Source organism: Athene cunicularia (assembly GCF_003259725.1).
Source record: "Athene cunicularia isolate RWA chromosome 11 unlocalized genomic scaffold, athCun1 chr11_part1, whole genome shotgun sequence".
Classification (NCBI taxonomy): Eukaryota; Metazoa; Chordata; class Aves; order Strigiformes; family Strigidae; genus Athene; species Athene cunicularia.
In genome coordinates this window covers 18,299,510-18,318,247 of record NW_020799113.1, presented here as the reverse complement: position 1 = coordinate 18,318,247, position 18,738 = coordinate 18,299,510, and the positions used below count along the sequence as shown (strand labels likewise).

Here is an 18,738-nt window from a genome sequence, read left to right as displayed (position 1 = left end):
GAGTAACAGTGTTTATGCCTCAAAAGAATCCAGTTTAAGCAAGAATGGGACAGTGAGCGGGGTAAAGACAATTAAAAGTGTTAATTTTTTAGAAACAATTTGTGGAATAAAGAAGAGGGGAGTACAGAGGGGCACAATCCAGAATAGCAGATAAAGTTGGTGTCCGATAGAACATACTTGCAGTGGGCAGTGCTGTCAGCAGAAGCTCAGCACATTGAGAACAGTGTGAGCTAGAAGACAGCACATGTCAAAGTCACTCTGGACATCCTTTGAAACACATGGGTTTCTCCCCAGGGGAGGTGATTATGTTCAGAACTCCATAGAAGCAAGTCATTGCTCCCAGGTAAGTACAAGAGGAACAACCACAAAGATGAATCTGTCTGGGGAAACGGAGTTTGATATCAGAACAGCGACTGGTTCAAAACAACAGGAAAAAAAACCCAAAGTCATGGTGCTATTGTAAACTCCTGCAAGCCAGAACAGGAGACTTAAGGACATCTAGCACAATTCCTTTTGGTAGGATGACTATGAAATCATAAGTAGAGAGGAAAGATGACCAAAGGGGAACTTTTATTTCAGAGGGAGACTGAAAAAAGTACAAGGATGCTGCTGAAGCAAGCACTTAACCCCAGGACATTCTGGGATCAAGCACAACAGCAAGAGGATCTCAAGTTCTGATGCAGAAAAGGCAGCGGGAGTCAGATAGGGGAGTCAAACGTCTAAGGAGATACCGCAATGAGAAGCCACTCTTCAGATTAAACCAGAAAAAGAATACCAACCTCATCGGTTAGAAATCTGACATGCTGACTTTAGCATAGGAGACAGACAGTTTTGTTTACTTTTAACTAGTCTAGCAAACATTTCAACATGGTAAGAAGAAAGCAACATTCTTTACATTTTTGTTGCAGGATTAAGTTCTCTTCATTGCTTTGCTCATGGGAAAGAATTGGGACTAATCAGTCATAACAGGCACATACCCTGCCTAACCCTATACTGACAGGCAGATGTGCGTAAAGATGTTAATAGAACTCAGTAAGAATCAATCAGCCAACAAAGTTCTGAAGCAGCTTAAGTTTAGGATTGAAGAGCAGCAGAGTAGCAAAAAACCAGTCATAGGTTGTAAATTCTAACAGGACTGGATGCATTTTTCTCAGCCTCTGCATAATTAGTCTCCAACCTGCTGCTTTAAGCCTCTGCTAGCTCTAGAGAACCCATGCTCCTCTAGCATGAGCTCAACAGTGCTGTCTAGGCCTTCCATGTCCCAGATGAACCCCATGCTCTGCAAGAAGTTTAAAGTCAGAGAAGCCTATGGAAGGGTTAGCTCAGGGAAGAAAGCACCCAGCCTAAACACCCCTCATTTCTGTTTTATGCCATACAAGTTTCCATGCTTCACACTTCCCTGCAGTAACAGAAAACTAAGTGAACAGTAAATTTCACATCTATACATTAAGCTATGTTTGTTGTCAAGACAACTTGGCCAATCTGTGTTGAATTCCTTGTTTTCCACTGGGAAAAGCATCACAGACAGCTGGCTCCATAACACCTCCACCTAAAAGATCCAAAAGCATGAACAAGTCTTTTAGTTCTCACGTGCAGGGAGAATACACCTGATCTCATTTTAGCAACATATTTTAGAAAACAGAATAGCAGTTGCTGCAAGACATTTCTAGCAAGACAGAAAAAAAATCCAATCCACTCTCTTGCACATAAGCAAAACTCTGCTGGGACAGGGCTCCTTGCACATAAGCAAAACTCTGCTGGGACAGGGCTCACCTGGTAAGTTTGAGAGTGTTGTCCAGAGCAGCAGAGAGCAGCAAGCCATCTGCTCGGCTGCCAAAAGCCAGTCCCCGAATCTGTTTACTATGGATGGGAATGTACTGACTGCTCTTCAGGTTGGCCACACTCATCATCTTAACACCACAACCTGTCGCAGAGTAAGGATAAAGCAGGTTATCACAAAGCAGCATATGTGTAGAACCAGGAATTCAATGCCAGAACTATGTCTGTTCTGAAGCCTGTGGTGGGGTGAACATGTAAAAGTTATTTGCTGTTCTGGAGAAGAACTGCCACAAATCATTCTTTAGTTCAAAAGGCAACAGGCCTAAATCCTTAAGGATCCCAGCCAGAAAGAGCAAACTCAGTATCAGTGTTACAATTCTTGTTACAATAGCCTGCTGCTCTTTAGACAGTTTCTTCAAAGACATTCTTGCCTAGATAAAAACACACACAGTAGGATTACATGGCTATTTAAGAGAACAAGTGTCATTGCAAAGAATGGTTACAGGTGAACTTAGCCTGTGTGCTACAAGAATTGCCACAAAGCCTCCATTCAGAGATTCATTCCCTGGCTCCAAAAGCCAGAAAAATAAGGTCAGTGGAATGCAGAAAACAATTTTGTTATGCCTAGATAAGGCATATTAATCTCAAAACCATTAACCAAATAAAGTAAGCTTCATCATTCAGTAGGCATTGAAGTACTTTGCAAATAAACTCTCTCAGACTCCTAATGCTACATCTATTTCATTGAAAAAGCAAGTTGGTGCTGGTCCAAATGTCAGGTCACTTACCCCTGCCCCTACAAGTGAGACAAAAACAAGGCTGCCCATGACTGCTTGGCTTCCTATTTCCTCACTGAGAAACAGTGCTCCTATCAGTCATATTCAGAAGGGTTTTTGCCTACCCCCCTGCTTTTTTTTTTTTTTTTTAAAAGAGTACTGACAAATCAGCAGCACGTGGATCAATCCACCTGCAGTTTGGGGTAATATTTCTCACCCAAGCACTGGAAGCTTCTCTGCAGGCCCCCAGTGTGCTGGCCCCTTGTTATTTCAGAAGACTCACCTTTGCAAGGGGTACCAGACACACCTTTTATCTTCTTGTGGATGTGGCACTTCAGCAGAAGAGCCAGAGACCCTCTGCTAGAATTCTGCCATAGAAGTGACAGGGGAAAGAAGGTACCTCGCTAAGCAGAAGCGACCAGTGCAGGGGCCAGATGTACTGCAGGGAGTCTTACAAGTATTCCCAGTTTACAAGGCACATGCAGAGGTCAAGCAGAGAAATGGAGAGCAGGGAGCAAGCAGAAAACACATTTTACCTTCACCTATAAACCCTCAAATCTTAACTTGCTTAATTACCAGGAATAAAAGTAGACTGTGGAGAAGGCTGTGATACTACGAGACAACTCAGCGAGTCACAGTATGCCATTACTCTGCAGTTCCCAGTCTGAGACACCACAAAAACCTTTTCCAAGTGGTACTTGCGCTGGCTTTGGCTGGAGGGGAGACTGCCTGGGGGATAGGTGCGGGAGCTGCCAGGTTGCTGAGAAGCACTCACATTGTGCTGGGCCACCAGAGCCTTCAGCTCCTGCAAAGAAAAAAACCCAAAGAGCTTTAATGCATCACTGTGACATAACCTTCCATGCAATCTGTTCCAAATGCTCCAACTCTACTTGTTCTCAGATAAAGAGGGAAAATATGGTCCCATTTCCACGCTGTTCCTGAAATGCTGTATGACAGTGAGCAACAAAAGCATTCAAATGCTATGCAAGTTCTGGCATAGTGTACTCAAAGTCTGTTACTGTACGTATTAGACCCTGTGAAAGAGGACTCTTGGGCAACACATAAAAGCCAGTAACAATTACTACCAGATCAATGCTGTTTAGAAGAGAATGAACTGCCAAGTATTACATGCATCTAAACCACAAGAGAAAGTCAATTAAAACCATTTTCCAGAATTTTCAGAATGCCCCATAAAAAAATAAAAGCCCAAGTTTTAACATAAAGGGTGTTGCAGGAAACAAGTCAGTCTATTTAATGAAGATGACCCTGTTCTTGTAAATCCTAGGCAGCAAATTCCAGGAACAACACAACTCTCAAGAGCTCCAGCCCTGTTTTCCACCACTTCTTCCCCCCTCTTCCTCCACCTCAGCTGATGCTCAGCAGAGATATGGCCAAAGGCAGCTTCCATCAGCAGCAACGTACTCCTAGAATTCCTCTTTCCACAGAGATTGTCAGGGGTGAGGTGGGTATGCAAGTAGTGGCACTGACATATTGTGAGTCAACTAAAAATGTCCCTCAAAAAAGCACGTTGACCACCTTGTTGCAATCCAAGGGCAAAACCAGATAGTACAGAACCCCAGGGATATTAGAGGGAATGTATATATTAAGAAAATTGCTACTTGCTTTCTGTTATCTGAGCAAGATATGTTTCAAATACTATGTAATTTTTAAACAATTAAGGACCATAAGAGTGATATTATGAATATATTAGCAGACTGCAAGCTAGCTTCAGTACTGAACCAGCCACTACCACTTAAATGCTGTCTAAGCAAGGCAGCAGTTCTCAAAGACACAAGATCAAAGATCAAGCTCTACATTAATAGTTATCATCAAGACCTATAATGTTTGGAAACTGCTCAAGAGGAGAGCAATTCTGATATTTTACAGAGTTCTGATGTGTTTTGCATCAAGTGCATTGCAAATTCCCTAAGGAAATAAAAAAAATGAAGCTGAAAATTCAAGATGATCCCATTAGATCACGCAAAGACGAAACAACCTGGGGAGACAGGTGTGGGGGTTACCAGGATTCTTATGATGGAAGCTATAGCGTTGGGCTTAAAGTAGTCAGTGAAAATACAAATAACTTAGAAAAAAGTGACTTTTAATCAAAAGTTTAATAAACTAATTTCTAAAAGGCAGGAGGATATTACCACCACTGAGGATCAGAGAAAACTAAAGTTATTTGTTGCTCTGGAGAGTTTACAAAACTCTCCTTGTCACCTGCACTCAACATGCAACTCTTACACAAGTTAGTAAAAAGGAAACCAGACAATTAAAAGCAAAGAACTATTAGTTCCATGTTTACATTTAAACACAATGGACGAACTCAGCAGAATCAGGAAGTCTTACTGGAGACACATTACCACGGGGATTAAAAATGTTGCTCTGCAGAACAAATTCCACTAATTGTGCTCAAAAGAACACTCTCTTCTGATAAATGTAAGCCTATACTTTCCTTCAAGATGCTTTGCAAAGTTTTCCCTATGGCTGGTGTTAACTAAGGGCCTCGAGAGCACACTCATGTGTCCACCTCCTAGATTTCAGCTTACCATTGCAGCGGTGAATGAACACAGTCACACAGGCTGGGGAAAGAAGGGGATATAAAGCAGAAGTCTTCCCGAGGAGCATGCACGATAAGTAGAAGCAGGAGAGCACAATGAATACAAAAGGAAAACCACCAACTACAAGAAATTCAGGACACTTTTCTTTTGAGTGTTAGGTTACAGTCTTAATAGCCAGTATGAAGCTTTAAAGACAAAGGCAGTTATCAGATGACTGTCCCTCTCTGGCTGTGCCCGCACAGACCTCTCACAGAAGCCATGCCTGCTGGCTTGCACCACACAGCCCCAGCCCTGCTTTAACAGAGGAACACAGAGGACTGTACAACCTCGAGCTGTGGTGCAGTAGTACAGGCATCCCACCTTCCAGGTTCAGGTTCAAATTCAAAGGGTCACAGAGCATTTTTAATTGGCTTCACTATAAGTAACAGCTGAATGAAATATCATCTTTTACTTCTTGTAGATCTTCCCCAGACATAAACTGGAGGTGATCAAAGATGAAAGAGTTTTGTGTCATAAAACCATTAGCCTAAAATTTTTCTAAAGGTATTAGGTTCACAAATTTTTAATTGATAATTTGCCACTTTTTGGATGCTCTGAAAATCATATTTTAAAAAGCTTTTCCAATACATCAAGCAATATAAACTGACTTTTGCAAAGCTCACAATTACACTTGCTTTCTTCTCCACAGTAGCATGCAACCTCCTGCCATTTCCCTGCCAGGCCTCCCTTTACTGCTCCATACGCAAACAGAGCTACTGTTTCGCACTTGCAGAAATGAAGCTAACATACTGAAAATTTTGGCAGATTCAGGAGGTGTACTGCAATAGCTCCCATCTGATTCCCCAGGCTTCCAAAATGAAAGTCTGAACCTGCCGTGCAGTGCACACCATATAGCTCAGCATGGCACACAGAGCAGGTTTGCAAATAGAAACAACAGTTTAGAGCTTTCTTCCAGAGTTTTAGTTAACTACCTACCCTCTCTCCCCTCAAGTTCCTTTCCCCACGTATTTTCATATAGCTAAAGACTTAGAAAACATCCCTTTTCTAGCCTCAATCATTCTAAATACTTCAATAGCAAAGTACAATGCACAATACTGTTAATGGACAAGGGCAGGAAAAAACGTATACAAACCTAAATCCAGATCATAATTAGTGACATGACTGCTGATGAGGCACAGCTCTCAAGGCTGTTATCAACAAAAAATGATTCACACAATGACTTCTGGGGGGAACCGATGGCATTTGCTTTCCCTAAAACTTCAGACACCAAGGTTTGTACGCAACCAATGAACAACAAAATTATTCCAATAAAGTTCTGTGCAACTGAACTTTGCCATACCTACCATCCCTCTGAGTGAACGGACATTGCACACATTTCTTTTGTAATCCCACAGTACTTTGGTTTCTATATTGACTTACAGCTTTATACGCCAGTTAAACAGTGTTTTCTTACACCATCAGTAACACTGCCTGCTGAAAGGACCAGGGCAACAGACTGAAGATGTAACAAGGCAAGTTCAGATTAGAGGCTAGGAAAAAAACCCCAATTTCTCAGTAAGGATGTTCAAACAATGGGATGTCCAGACAGGATGTGAGATCTGGTTGCGTACACTCAATGCCTGGCATGACAGCGCCCTGAGCAACCCAGCCCAATGCTGAAGTTACCCAACTGGAGTTGGGCTAGAAACCTCCAGGGGTCCCTTCCAACCTAAACCATTCTATGCAAGCAGTTGCTTTACTACATGACTTTGCTCATAAGACAAGGAACTCGTTAGACATATGCTCCAAATATAATCAAACAACCTTAGAGACTTATTCCAGACTTCCTGCTCCCCAGCAAATTGTTTTACTTTCAGTTTAGTCACAGTGTAAACAACCACCTTAAAATTGCTTCCAGCATTCACATTAACCACTACAGGACAGTGATGAATGCAATATAAATAGTGAACCAGAGCTGAAAGAACACAGGGTACTTAATCTTTAACACATGCAACTTCAATTCAGTTAGGCTGGATACTCTATCATTTAACACCAAAAAAAATTGCAGGAAGACATTATGGACCTGCAGTTTTATCTTATTCACATTTTTCTTAAGCCAGAGTTTGAAGTGGACCAATTTTCTTATTTGCTCCAATGAGCATACAGCTTCATGCAGGAATTTAGGCAAGCAATTTATAAAGCCTTATCTTACGTCACACAGGAAGATTTCAACAAAGAGGATGTTGCTTAATTTACAGACATGAATAGCCAAGGCTATAAAAAAAAAAAATCCAGTAGAGAAAAAGCATAAAATCAAGTGAGTTGCTAGACAGCAAGAGATTAGATATTATCTACTTCATACAACAAAAGAGTAGCAAACTGGCTATGAAACAGGCTCTTGAAAAACCTAGCACTGGTGGAACATGCCAGATAATTCACAGTTGAGAGCACCAAGTAGAGTCCACAATTTACAGGAATCCTGCAAAAGCAGCTGTGCTAGGTTACAAAATATTGTAGTATTGCATAAGCCAGAAAGGAAGAAATCATTTAGCAATTGGTCATTAATTTTCAGTAATTTGTATTCTAAGGGGACAGAGGTGCCTCTCAGCAGCTGTTCAGCCTACCCTACTGACAGGCCAGGTCTCATGGTACCAGAAGGTGCTTAAGGAGAACGTTGACTGACCTTCACAAAAAAAAAAAAATTAGGCTTTTTTTTGTTGTTTCCTTTTGTTTTTGCAAATAGCCATACCTTGTCATAAATTACTTCTCAAAGGCTCTTGAATAACTAGTGATAACAGGTCCCATTACAGGTTTACTGTAGGTATTTTCAAAACTCATTTTGATGCAGCTGAGAGAAAGATGGGGAGAATAAGTTTGGTGTGTATTACAAGGCCTTTCCAGTCACCACAAAACCTGAGGAGGAATCTGCAACAGCAGCAAAAAAACTCTACTGCTAAACTGCACTTGCAACTTTGCTTAAGTCTTAGAAGCACACACACACACACACACAAAAAAAAAAGAGGTCAGTGTTATGTAGTATACATGAATATGCCAGCCTGGGATGTTTAGGATATTCCTGATGATTCACCAATTGTTACTAAATCTTGCTTATTAAAGCTGGAAGCCTACCTTCTCTCCTCTAAGGGAATACATAAAACACAGATTGAAGAGAAAGGGAATCCTCTTTGTATTAGTAGCATGAGACTCACCTGAACTTGTTTGCGGAGTTTGCTGCATTCATCTGTCAAAACCTGCAACTGGAGACGGCTCTGTGCAGATTCCAGCTCTGCCTGTCTCCGTAACATTTGCTCCTTTTCTAAAGAGCTGGAGGAACAAGAGAAAAAGCAATCCTTAGGACTAGGATGCTTATCCGGGCTGTCAATTCCTACCTTCAGACTTCACCCCAACTCAAGTCCTGTTCAATTCAATCCTGTAAATTCGTAAGTTACAGAAAAATCTGGTACCACACTCATCCAGTACATTTACCTCAAGATGTTCTCAGTTATGAAATCGTACCAGATGACTCACTCAAGTATTGTTCCATAGAAACAACAGCCTTTCTCCTCACCTTCTCCAAATGTACTAATTTAGTAGAGTGAAAGAGAAATAACTCTTTTTTTTTTTACCCCTACAGAAACAGTTTAGCAAATTCTCTGCCATCAATGTCCATGTAATATACTGTGTCAGCAACACAGCAAGATCTTCAAGCTTGTTTCTACTACCTGTAACTAATTTTGTATTTCAGGAAAATATAGCTATATCAGAAATACACAGATAGAGATAAGTTCTCTGTGACTGCCCATATAGAAGCCATACCTCACCTTTAACCTAAAAGTGCACATCATTTAGCAGCAGCAGTTTTGATAACATACTTCAAGTTTTCTTTCATTTAGGCTTTATGTATGAAGGAATAGTTAGAGGAGGAAGAAACACCAGTATTCCTTAAAATTATCTGTACATTTGGTCTATAACATTGACCATCGCATTCTGCACTTCAAAAGCTGCAATATTCCAGTTATTTCAGAAGTTCATGTGCAGGAAGATGTAGCTTGCCTAAGTACCTTCTAAATATACAGACCTAGCCTTGCATGTTCACAATGCACTGTCATTTCACTTCAGCTTCTTCATGCATTTTATTTTCTGCAGAAGAAACAGGTGAAATGCTGTATTAAACCATAGTAAACACATCCTTTATGCAAGTACCCAGCGCCTGAAGGCGAAGAACAAAACCCATGATCTTACACCTAATTCAAGGCTATGTGCAGATAATATTGATGCCTGCATTGGTGTTCACATTTGTCCTCCATTTGTGGCCGTGTGCCACAAAGCAGTTGCTGCCAGCAACTTCACGGGACTGACAAGCAGTCATTGCTGTCTGCCTCCTAAGAAAAACAGAAGGCAGAGGAGGTGTAGGGCAAGTGGGGAAGGGCTGCAGTGAGATTCAGAGACACAAGCAGCAGTGAGAGATAACAACATTTAAACACCCAAATGCCTTCTGTGCTTTTGAAAAAAATACCATTCATCATTTGTTTTGCAGTGTCAAACCAGTAAAAAAAGCGTGACCCTCCTAAAGGTACAGTTCAAACACCATCAGGAAGTGGCAATCTGGACAGAAGAGATATTTTCCCTTCCTGACAGTTACTCCTCAATCATTTCTGATTAATAATTACCAGGATAGCAGGGCTTCTATTGAAAGACTGCACTGAAAGAACAGCAGTATAGTTAGAGATATGTGAAGATGACACCAATTAAATTCTATTCACTACAAGATTCAGGAGAACTCATATATCTGCAGTCTTTTAATTTCAGAATATCTGTGACATCTTACTGAAAAGAAATTAGTCCCCATTTTCATACCCGCTTCTCCTTTTTTCAATAAAATGTCTACCTTTATGTTGGAAAGGGAAGTAGAGTCATAGTAATGCTTGCTGACCTTTTGTAAGTAAAGCTACATGAAGAGTTTGACAAAGCACGATGGAAAGTGATTCATGAGAGATTACTCTGTTTAATGCATGCAGAAAAGATGGCAGAAAAGGTCAGCTATTCACCCCCCCTGCATTTCTAACTATGCCTCACTCTTCTCATAGAATGATGAATTAGCAATATAGGGCTTTCTAGCAACAACTCTGCATGTTCTCCCATGATGACATTTCAGGATACAGCTACTTCAGTGCCACAAAGCACAAGCTCAAGAATTCTGTTCCAAAAGAAAATTCTTCTCACAGGTAAGACACATGCAACCCAGCAAGGCCTTGGTTTGTTAAGCCACCCACACTCGTGATAATCCCCAAGAGAATGCACAAATTGCTTTAGACAATACAGGCAATTAAAGCATGAGGTGAAAGCCAGACTGCAGCTTTCAGTGGAATGCAATCAGTGAGGTCGTAGCTCTGCGTGGAGACTCCGTACCTTTTCATGTGCTCCTGTTCACTGGTATCCAGTGCTTTCAGAGTGCGAGCATACAGGATCACAATGTCAGAACGTTTTGCTTTCTTATTGCACTGAAATAAAAGACAAGTTCGGTTCATCTACAAGCATTTAAATATCTCTCAAAATAAAAAACTATGTACCCCTACAAGCTGCTAGGTATTATTCTGAAAAATCCCAATAAGTTTGAAGGGAGGGGTTGTCTACTTGAAAACAAATCCACAAAACCACAAACACTAACACAGCACGTTTGCAAGACGCTCCCTCATATAGACACCAGAGCTCTAATCGTCATGTATCCTACTGCAACTTTAATAATGCATCTCCTTGTTTCCCACTAAATTTATTCTACTAAAGTACCAGTGACACAGCATGGTCAGGTAAGTTTCAGGGACAAAAAAAAAAAAAAAGGGAAAAAAGATCTAAAAGAAAACACCAGCCCAACTTATTAGCAAAACTGGCTGCTTGGCTAACAGACAATGATCTTGGAACCCCTGAGCATACTCCCAACTCTGTTATTGACGTACTATATTCCTTTAATCAAATCCTATAGGCCCAAATTCATAAAAGCATTACAGTGTCAGTATGAAGCACTGACATCCCACTGATTTCAGCAATACACGGAGAGTCAGATATTTCAATAATTTTGTGCATCTGGCTGTTAGATTCACCTTAAAAAGAAGGGATAATACCTCCCCCTGAGTTGGAACTTGGAAGAAATTACAGCATCTGCAAGCTCACTGTTTTGCAAATATAGTTTGCCGTTCAGAAAAGAGGCAGTGAATACTCAAATCAAGTAACCTCTGCTGAACATTAAATTACTATGTGTACTTAAAATGCAGACTTCTCTATTATTTAGTAGCACGAAGATATCATGGGCAACAGTTTCAGATCAGACAACCTCCCCTCCCTTTGTCAAGAGCTGCCTTGCAGAGCAGTAAGCGACTAAGACAGCTTTCCTTGGCAGCCACCAGCTATCACTGGCAGGATCAGGAATGCTGCAATTTCACAGTAACTTGCACTCAAGCCACTTAGTATACAGAGCACCACGCACAGCAACTCTGTGCTATTCAATCAGAGAATGCCCAGTTGCGAAGGACAGCAACTGAAAATGAAGGGAAGATGATTTAGCTACAAGGTTCTCTCCAGAGCAAGTTCTCCCAGGAAATTTTCAGTAAGTACATCACTGGAAGAAAAAGAGGGAGCAAGCACCCCTTAGGAGTTGTTAGGGTTCAAGAAGAAATCAGTCACAAAATTCCTAAGAGCAAAGATGCCATGAAGGTCTGAGAATTCTGTCTGGGCCTGGAGTGGGTGAAGAAAAGCTTACACAGAATTTACAGGGATGAGAAAAATAAGGTTTGGGCCTTTGCTATGGCAACAGTGATTCTTTAGGTTTAATCACAGTGCATGTCAACAGGAAGCTTCTTTGTGCAGGATTGCCTCCTCTCAACAAGTCAAGTAAGACTATGGAAGCTCTCAAAATGACAAAGCCAAAGAAAACCTGGGCTTCCAGCCACCAACTCAGAAAGTGGCAGAACTGATTCCTATTTACAAGGTACTCATTGACCTATTTTTTGCCAACATTCCCTTCTGGAAAAAAGGAATAAGGAATGGAAGCATACCACTTGCAAACAGACATTAAAGGATGCAACTAGTTTCTCAGTTCACTCTCTTCGAGCTACCTAAAAACAACCTGCTTAAAGGCTGCAAAAGCAGCTAAAGCTCCAAACAGAAGATTAATTGACTGAAAACGGTTCTCAAACAGATTTCTTGTCCAATAACGTATTCTTTATGCTTAGTTAATTGCTTCTAGCAATCTGCCTGCCATTCCCATACTCCAGGACAACAGTGCAGTGCTCTGAAACCAATTACAGGTTTAGTACTTGAACTCTCAAACTTTTGAGTCTGCTACTCACGAATGTTCTACTTCAGAGAGAAAATCCAAGTCAGAATTCTCCCTTTAAATGGGGTGCTAGTTGTTCCTGGCCTAGCTACATCAAAATAAAGGTGATTTTGGTTATTGCTGACAGCAGCCAAAAGGGGATTCTTCATGCAGCAAACAGTTGTAACAGTTATAGTGAGCACACCTGCAGCACAAGTTACCCGCTAGCAAGTCCTCTCCAGTGGACATAAGCGTCCATTTTACCTGGGGACACTTCCCTGCTTGTCCCTTGAGCCACCTCTCGATGCAGGTGTAACCAAACAGGTGTCCACACCGCAATGCTGAGAGACGGTGGTCCCCAGCGTTGGTCCACTGCTCAAAGCAGATTGCACAGGTATCCCCTTCCTCCTCATCCGGTGGCGCGACAGGAACTGACAGTTCCAGTTTCTTTAGTGGAGTTCTCTAGGATTAAAAATAAACACACAAACAACTTTTTTTTTTAGAAGAATACAGCATGCCCCATATTTAATCTGTCTCCAAAAGCATTTAGGTCATCTTACCTGTTTTTGCTGGACTTCAGCCTCTTCACCTTCTTGACTTCCATGTTCTGCAGAAGCTTGAGACAAAGCTTGAGGTGGCTCTGCTTGGACCTGACTGGAAACTAAAGAAAGCATTGCTTAAATGAACTGATACATAATTGCGGGGAAAGGAGTTCTCCTTGACTTGATTGGAAAGCATCAGGGCATAAGGCAAGCAGTGCAACAACTGCACAGGTTACACACAAAGCTTCAGATCAGCATCCTGGATCTGAAGGTCAGGCAGTTTGTGCATAAGCCCTTCTATTCACCCATGGTAGTGCTGAAAAACTACACTTTTACAGAAAGAAGCAGAATTTCAGCATATTGAGTGGAAAAGGAGAGGTCTTTTAAAGACAGCAACTGTTATCAGGATTTTCTGTCCTGCTGGAAATAAATATATCTGTGTACAGGTCTCTAGTTAGGCTGATTTAAGGATAGAACCCTGTGTCATTATGCCCAGAGAAAGACAGACACCAATATGGAGAAGTTATTTTGCCAAGGGATCTAAGCATGCATATTTCATGCGCCAAGAAAGCATTTACCGTATGCTATCTGCCCATTCACCCTGACTTAAGCAGTTTTCCAGCTTGTAGTTATCTGAACTATCAATTCTTCTGGGGCGTATGTTTTCCTGGTGGGCCTCTGTTAGCCCTTCTGTTGAAGCATGGGCACATGGAAATCCTAAGTTTAGATTACTACAACTAGCATATTAAAAAAGGAGCAGAAATCACTGTCTCCCCCCCCCCAGTCTCCTGACAAAACAAAAGAGTTTAGTCACGTTTAGTATTCAAGGCAGGTATTCTCAATCCAGTAGAGAGGTATCACCTAACCCTGGCTAATGTCAATGAAGTTTTCAGCCTTTGTGGTCCTGGGCTGAACAGGAACCAGTGGCTTATATAAGCAAAAAAGACAAGGGAATTCCAGAAAACCCTACAGAGAGCATATGTTCACACAATATTAGACAGCACTGAACAGCTTGAGCTCCTGTCACGTGTAAGAGTAGCTCAAAGCAAGCAGAATGAATCTGTTCAAAAGACACCTCATCTATGTAGCCTCAAAAAAGGTGTCAAGGTGGGCTAGCCAGTCAAAAACAAAACCAAGGGTAGAGAGCGAAGCCTAAGGACATTCCTTAAGAGATTGAAGTAAAAATATAACCTTGTTCTCATATTCTCTGGGCACCAGTAACCTTGACTAGCAAGTTAACTACTTGTCACTCTTACATAAACTGCATATGTTCACCATAAACAATGTCACTGAAGTGATGTGGCAGCCTGTGAACATGAGTCTAGATAAAGGATTGCAAGCCAGAAAAAGCCAAGGAAAGAAAGAGACAAAGAGCCCACTGTCCTAAGTATCTCTACTTCCTCAGCTAACTGTCACAAGAAGTTACAGGAATGAAAACTCTAAGTTGAAGTAGACTGAAATCACAAATAATTAAAAAAATACTGAATCATATCCTTCTCTGAAAGCACTGCTGATCTCCAGAGATGTGACAATGTTCAGTAACACTCCTTGATAATATATAACAGCAGAAGTGTGCTAAACACTAATCTCTAAGCCTGAAGTTATTCTGAACATTTCCAGGATTATTTATAAGCAACAGCCTGCAAACAGCAAAGACTGTATTTAACATTATGATAGCAATCCCCCATTGCTGCTTCTGCTCTCAGGAACTGCTTGCCAAAAAGCCTTGTGGTAGCAACCTGCTCCTGTCAGCTGTGGGCATAATGATCTCTTAGCACCGTCTGTCATGAAGCTTGAAAGGATTTCCCCACCGAGTTTTGAAACAGCAAGATGAGTTTCTGAAATCAAGTCTCTACACAGCTCAAATATAGCACAAACCTCCCGAGCTAGCTGCTGGAGGTGTCTCCTGGGCCGACGGTAACAGCAGTGCTGCAGCCTCCACCACTTCCTCCTCCTCAGCAGAAGAGCTGCTGTCAGAGCTGCTCACTACTATTGTTTCATCTGAGCTGTGTTCCTGGTTGTCCCTCACAATATGCAAGCGCTCCAGATGTGGAACTGGTCCTGTAGCTGGCTCTTGGGTCCTGCTGACTTGAAAGTAACTGTCCAATGCTGCCCTGAATCCAGAAAAGCAAGAAATAAAGCCAGTTATTTCAGGTAGGCTAAAGGCTCAGCATGTTCCTCCACACTTGTTTGCAGTAAAATTCCTAGGCTCTGACTGCAATAGGAAAGTATCAAAGTTATCAGGACAGACCTTCTCTGGTCGAGAAGCAATCCCATACAATTGCCCACTCGACAAACAATCGGCAGTATCACACAGTGACCATTTATTTTAGTCAGCTCAAAGAAAATCTCCCTTCTCATTACAGCAACGATGTCTTCTTTTGGAGTGTGGTGGTGGTGGGTTGTAGAGAAGAAAAGCAAAGATATGTCTTGTTTGCTAATAGCCTAAAGAACTCCTAACCTGTACTTAGAATCCTAACTTAGACCTGGCTCCCAAAGCCACTGGCAATATTAGATACATGAGGCCTGTATCAGTTTCATTCCGTGGACTACTTTTTCCTTCTTCTTTCCTACTGGAACTTCAACCCTGGATAGAAACACCCTCCCCTCTCCCCCCATCAGTTCAATTATCATCTCAATCACCCTTCTGATTCAAAAGAGAAGTCTGTCAGGTTGCCTTCTAGCCCCAAAAACTCCAGTGACCTTCACAGACACATCAAGGGCAAACAGTACAGTTATGTTTAATCATCTGGGAGGAGTTCTTGGTCTCACTGAATTTAAAGGTAATGCTCCAGTTAATTATAATCTCACCCACAACATTTACAAAAGCTACAAAGACGAGACAAAAACCAAACAAACCAGAAATGGCTATTTCTTTCTGACTGGAGAGCAACACGCTTTAAACCCATCACAAATGGTATTAAACACAGAATTTTTATTTTATTTGCCCAGAGGTAACAAAAAAAATTTTTAGAAAAATACTAGTTTGCATGTTTGTGAAAGCTTCTGCAGCAACTGTCACCAGAAAACCTAATCAGGCAATCCCCAAATCAAAGGTGAAATGCAAAACAGAGCACAAGCTCCACCGAGCTAAATGCTGGCTGGAACTGCCAAGAGTCAGCACTGCTGCAGGAAGCACTGACAGGAATCTGGCAGAGCAGAGAGAATGGTGCGAGCAGAAGCTCTGCAAGCAAGATGGAATGCACAGAAGGGCTCAGAAGTCAACACCACCACTTCCAACATTAAGAAACAGGAAGATACACTCAAGAAGAGCAAAGATCCTGTTAGCAGAGATCAGAGAGCACTGTGCCGTTATTGAGCTTAAAAGGTATGTGAGCTGCCCAGATCTTGGCCAAAACCTGGGCTGAGCTGGGCTCTGTAAGCCAGGAAGCAAAGTAGTTTTACACCGATGCCAGACTTGGTAAGAGTGTAGTTCAGACCCAACTTCATTTCTGCTTTACCTGGCACTGATTGTCCTCTGGGAGCCACCAACTCTCTGCTGCCTGCGAGCTCTCCTCACTCGTGGACGCTGCGTGACCTGTGGCACAGGCACTGGCCAATACGGATCAAAAGCTCCTTGCAGCCTTTGCAGTCTGTTGAGAGCCCCGGCTGGACCCACCTGCAGGTCAGGCTCAGCAGCTGCTTCCCTTGTACCAGCATTTATTATGCCAACAGCATCAGCAGCAGGAAGAACTGTAACACTGCCTCCTCCATCATCAAGCACTGCAGCATGGGAGGACAGCGCTGTGTGACCAGACGGCTCTGTGGGAAGTATCCTGAGGTTCTCTACAGAGTAACCAGCCACTGGTTGGAGATCAACTTCCATCTCTTCTTGAGCCATTTCTGCAAAGATTTGAATAAAACTATTTATTTATCTGCAAGCATGCACCTTACTTCTAGCCTGATGGTAGCAAGAATCAGGTGCAGCAGTCAGTGACTACCACAGACTTTGGAATTCAGACTCAAATTTGTTCTTTTGCAGCAGAGCTAAATCATCTCAAGTCAATACACATATGCGAGCTGGTATAGCAGGGAGCACCCTCCCAGAGTCCTGGACTCCAAGTCTTTAGCTCAACAGCAGCTAGCACAAAAGGCACATTGCAAAATCAACTTAAGTAAACCTTGGGATGAATATGGAAAGTTAAGGATGTTTTGCTGGCATCACTTACTTGCCAGTAAATTCATACGGAACTTGGAGAAGAGAATTTGGAAGTACTCTAGAGCAGCACTGCACAAACACCCAGAAACAGAGCCAGAAATAAGCTCCACAATGCAGTTGTGTGTCCATCACACCGCGCTCTCTGGAGGTGGGTTTATTTTCAAGTTTCTTCAGATAAAATTCCATTACGGTAACAGATCACTGCAAATCTTACCCACAGCTCACTTAACAGGCCTTCCAGGTACTTTACATTCACCAACACCATGCAAACCCATAAACGGTATCACAGCAGAACCCACAACTAAGATTCAGCCTGAGACTAGATAAACATGAAATTTGCAGTAAAACCTCACATATATTACTTAAGGATGGTTGCCCTGCAAACATCTTTGGGATAAAGATTTCAGGTTCCCTCCTAAATAGAAGTGCTACCTTAGGTTTGAAGAACAGAGACAACAGTCTGTGCATTGCTAATTATTGTGCTGCTGTCAACCACCTAATTAGAGCACTTTAGTCACCCTGTTCTACAAGCTGTCTTACAACACAAAAAAAGTTCAAGATTATTTCATTAAATAGGTGCACCAAAAAAAATATAGTCCTTTTTTGGAGATGGGGGGGTGGATTAAATTCTGCAAGCTGCTGAAGGTCATTCACATTCTCAAAAAATACTTAGGCAATCAAAAACCTGAAAAGCCTTGGAAATTGTAGACCTTCAGTATTACTTAAGAGCCCAAAGCACACACCGAAAGTTATTAGGCCAGGCGTTGTACAAACAGAGCAAAGGCTGCTCTTAGTACAAAGAGTAACCAGAAAAATGTACATAAGAGTTAGTAGAGGGGGATATTTTTATAGACTTTAAGAAATTCTAACTTACAAATCACTTTATAATTCTTATCCTAACTACCAATTCAGCCTGTTTGCTCAAAAAGAGTTAAAAGCCACCTCCCACCAGAACATAGTCAAGATATAATATTCAATGACCAAGTACTGCTTCTCTAGCACTAGTTTGTAATAAAATTGCTACTTGTAAGCATAGCAGACCCTTTACTTTCCCCATAAATTAACTGTGAGACTTCAAAATACTGCATATATTCACCATCGTGGGTTAACTAACCCAGTGGATTTAAGAAAAAAAAAAAAAAAAAAGGCGAGATGTTAATACTGGCATTTTCACCATTGGAGTCTCCCTGGACGAACCCGCAGATGGAAGGTATCCATAAACAAGCTTCTTGGGCCCAGCTGAGAAAGGCCGGAGTGCTTTCAGAGGACAGAGTGCGGGGCAGGGCAGCGCCACAGAAGCCTCTGCAGTCCCGACCCGCAGGCTGAACGCTGAAGCACAAGCTTCCCCTTGCGGAGGGCCGCCTGACTCGGCGCTGCTCGGGCAAAGCCAGGCCCCGCTCCGCCGCTCCAGGAGTGACTCCGCGGCACCTGCTTCCCCACAGCTAACAAAAAACCCCAAAGCAAACGACGAGCACGCTCCACAGGCACGCGTTTATTTCTGGCATTTTACAGGGCTCACTTATCCGAGCTAAGAGCCCGAATAAATTCGAACACACGGCGCGGGAGGGGGAACATTTCTCCTCCGGCGGCCGCAGGCACCCCGAGCGCTCGGGACACCACCCCTGACCTCCCC

General features: G+C 42.2%; 1 protein-coding gene across 1 annotated transcript in view; it reads right to left on the bottom strand.

Annotated features, from left to right (window-relative positions):
- The window catches only part of RFWD3 (ring finger and WD repeat domain 3), a 21,025-nt gene extending 4,238 nt beyond the window's left edge, over positions 1–16,787 (bottom strand). The window contains exons 1-8 of the mRNA XM_026856627.1: positions 16,408–16,787; positions 14,825–15,060; positions 12,965–13,065; positions 12,669–12,866; positions 10,505–10,596; positions 8,305–8,419; positions 3,132–3,360; positions 1,774–1,924 (exon numbers count right to left, since the gene is read on the bottom strand). Coding sequence (XP_026712428.1) covers positions 1,774–1,924; positions 3,132–3,360; positions 8,305–8,419; positions 10,505–10,596; positions 12,669–12,866; positions 12,965–13,065; positions 14,825–15,060; positions 16,408–16,787 — 1,502 coding nt within the window. The remainder of the gene's footprint in view (positions 1–1,773; positions 1,925–3,131; positions 3,361–8,304; positions 8,420–10,504; positions 10,597–12,668; positions 12,867–12,964; positions 13,066–14,824; positions 15,061–16,407) is intronic.
- Between the last annotated feature and the right edge of the window lie 1,951 nt (positions 16,788–18,738).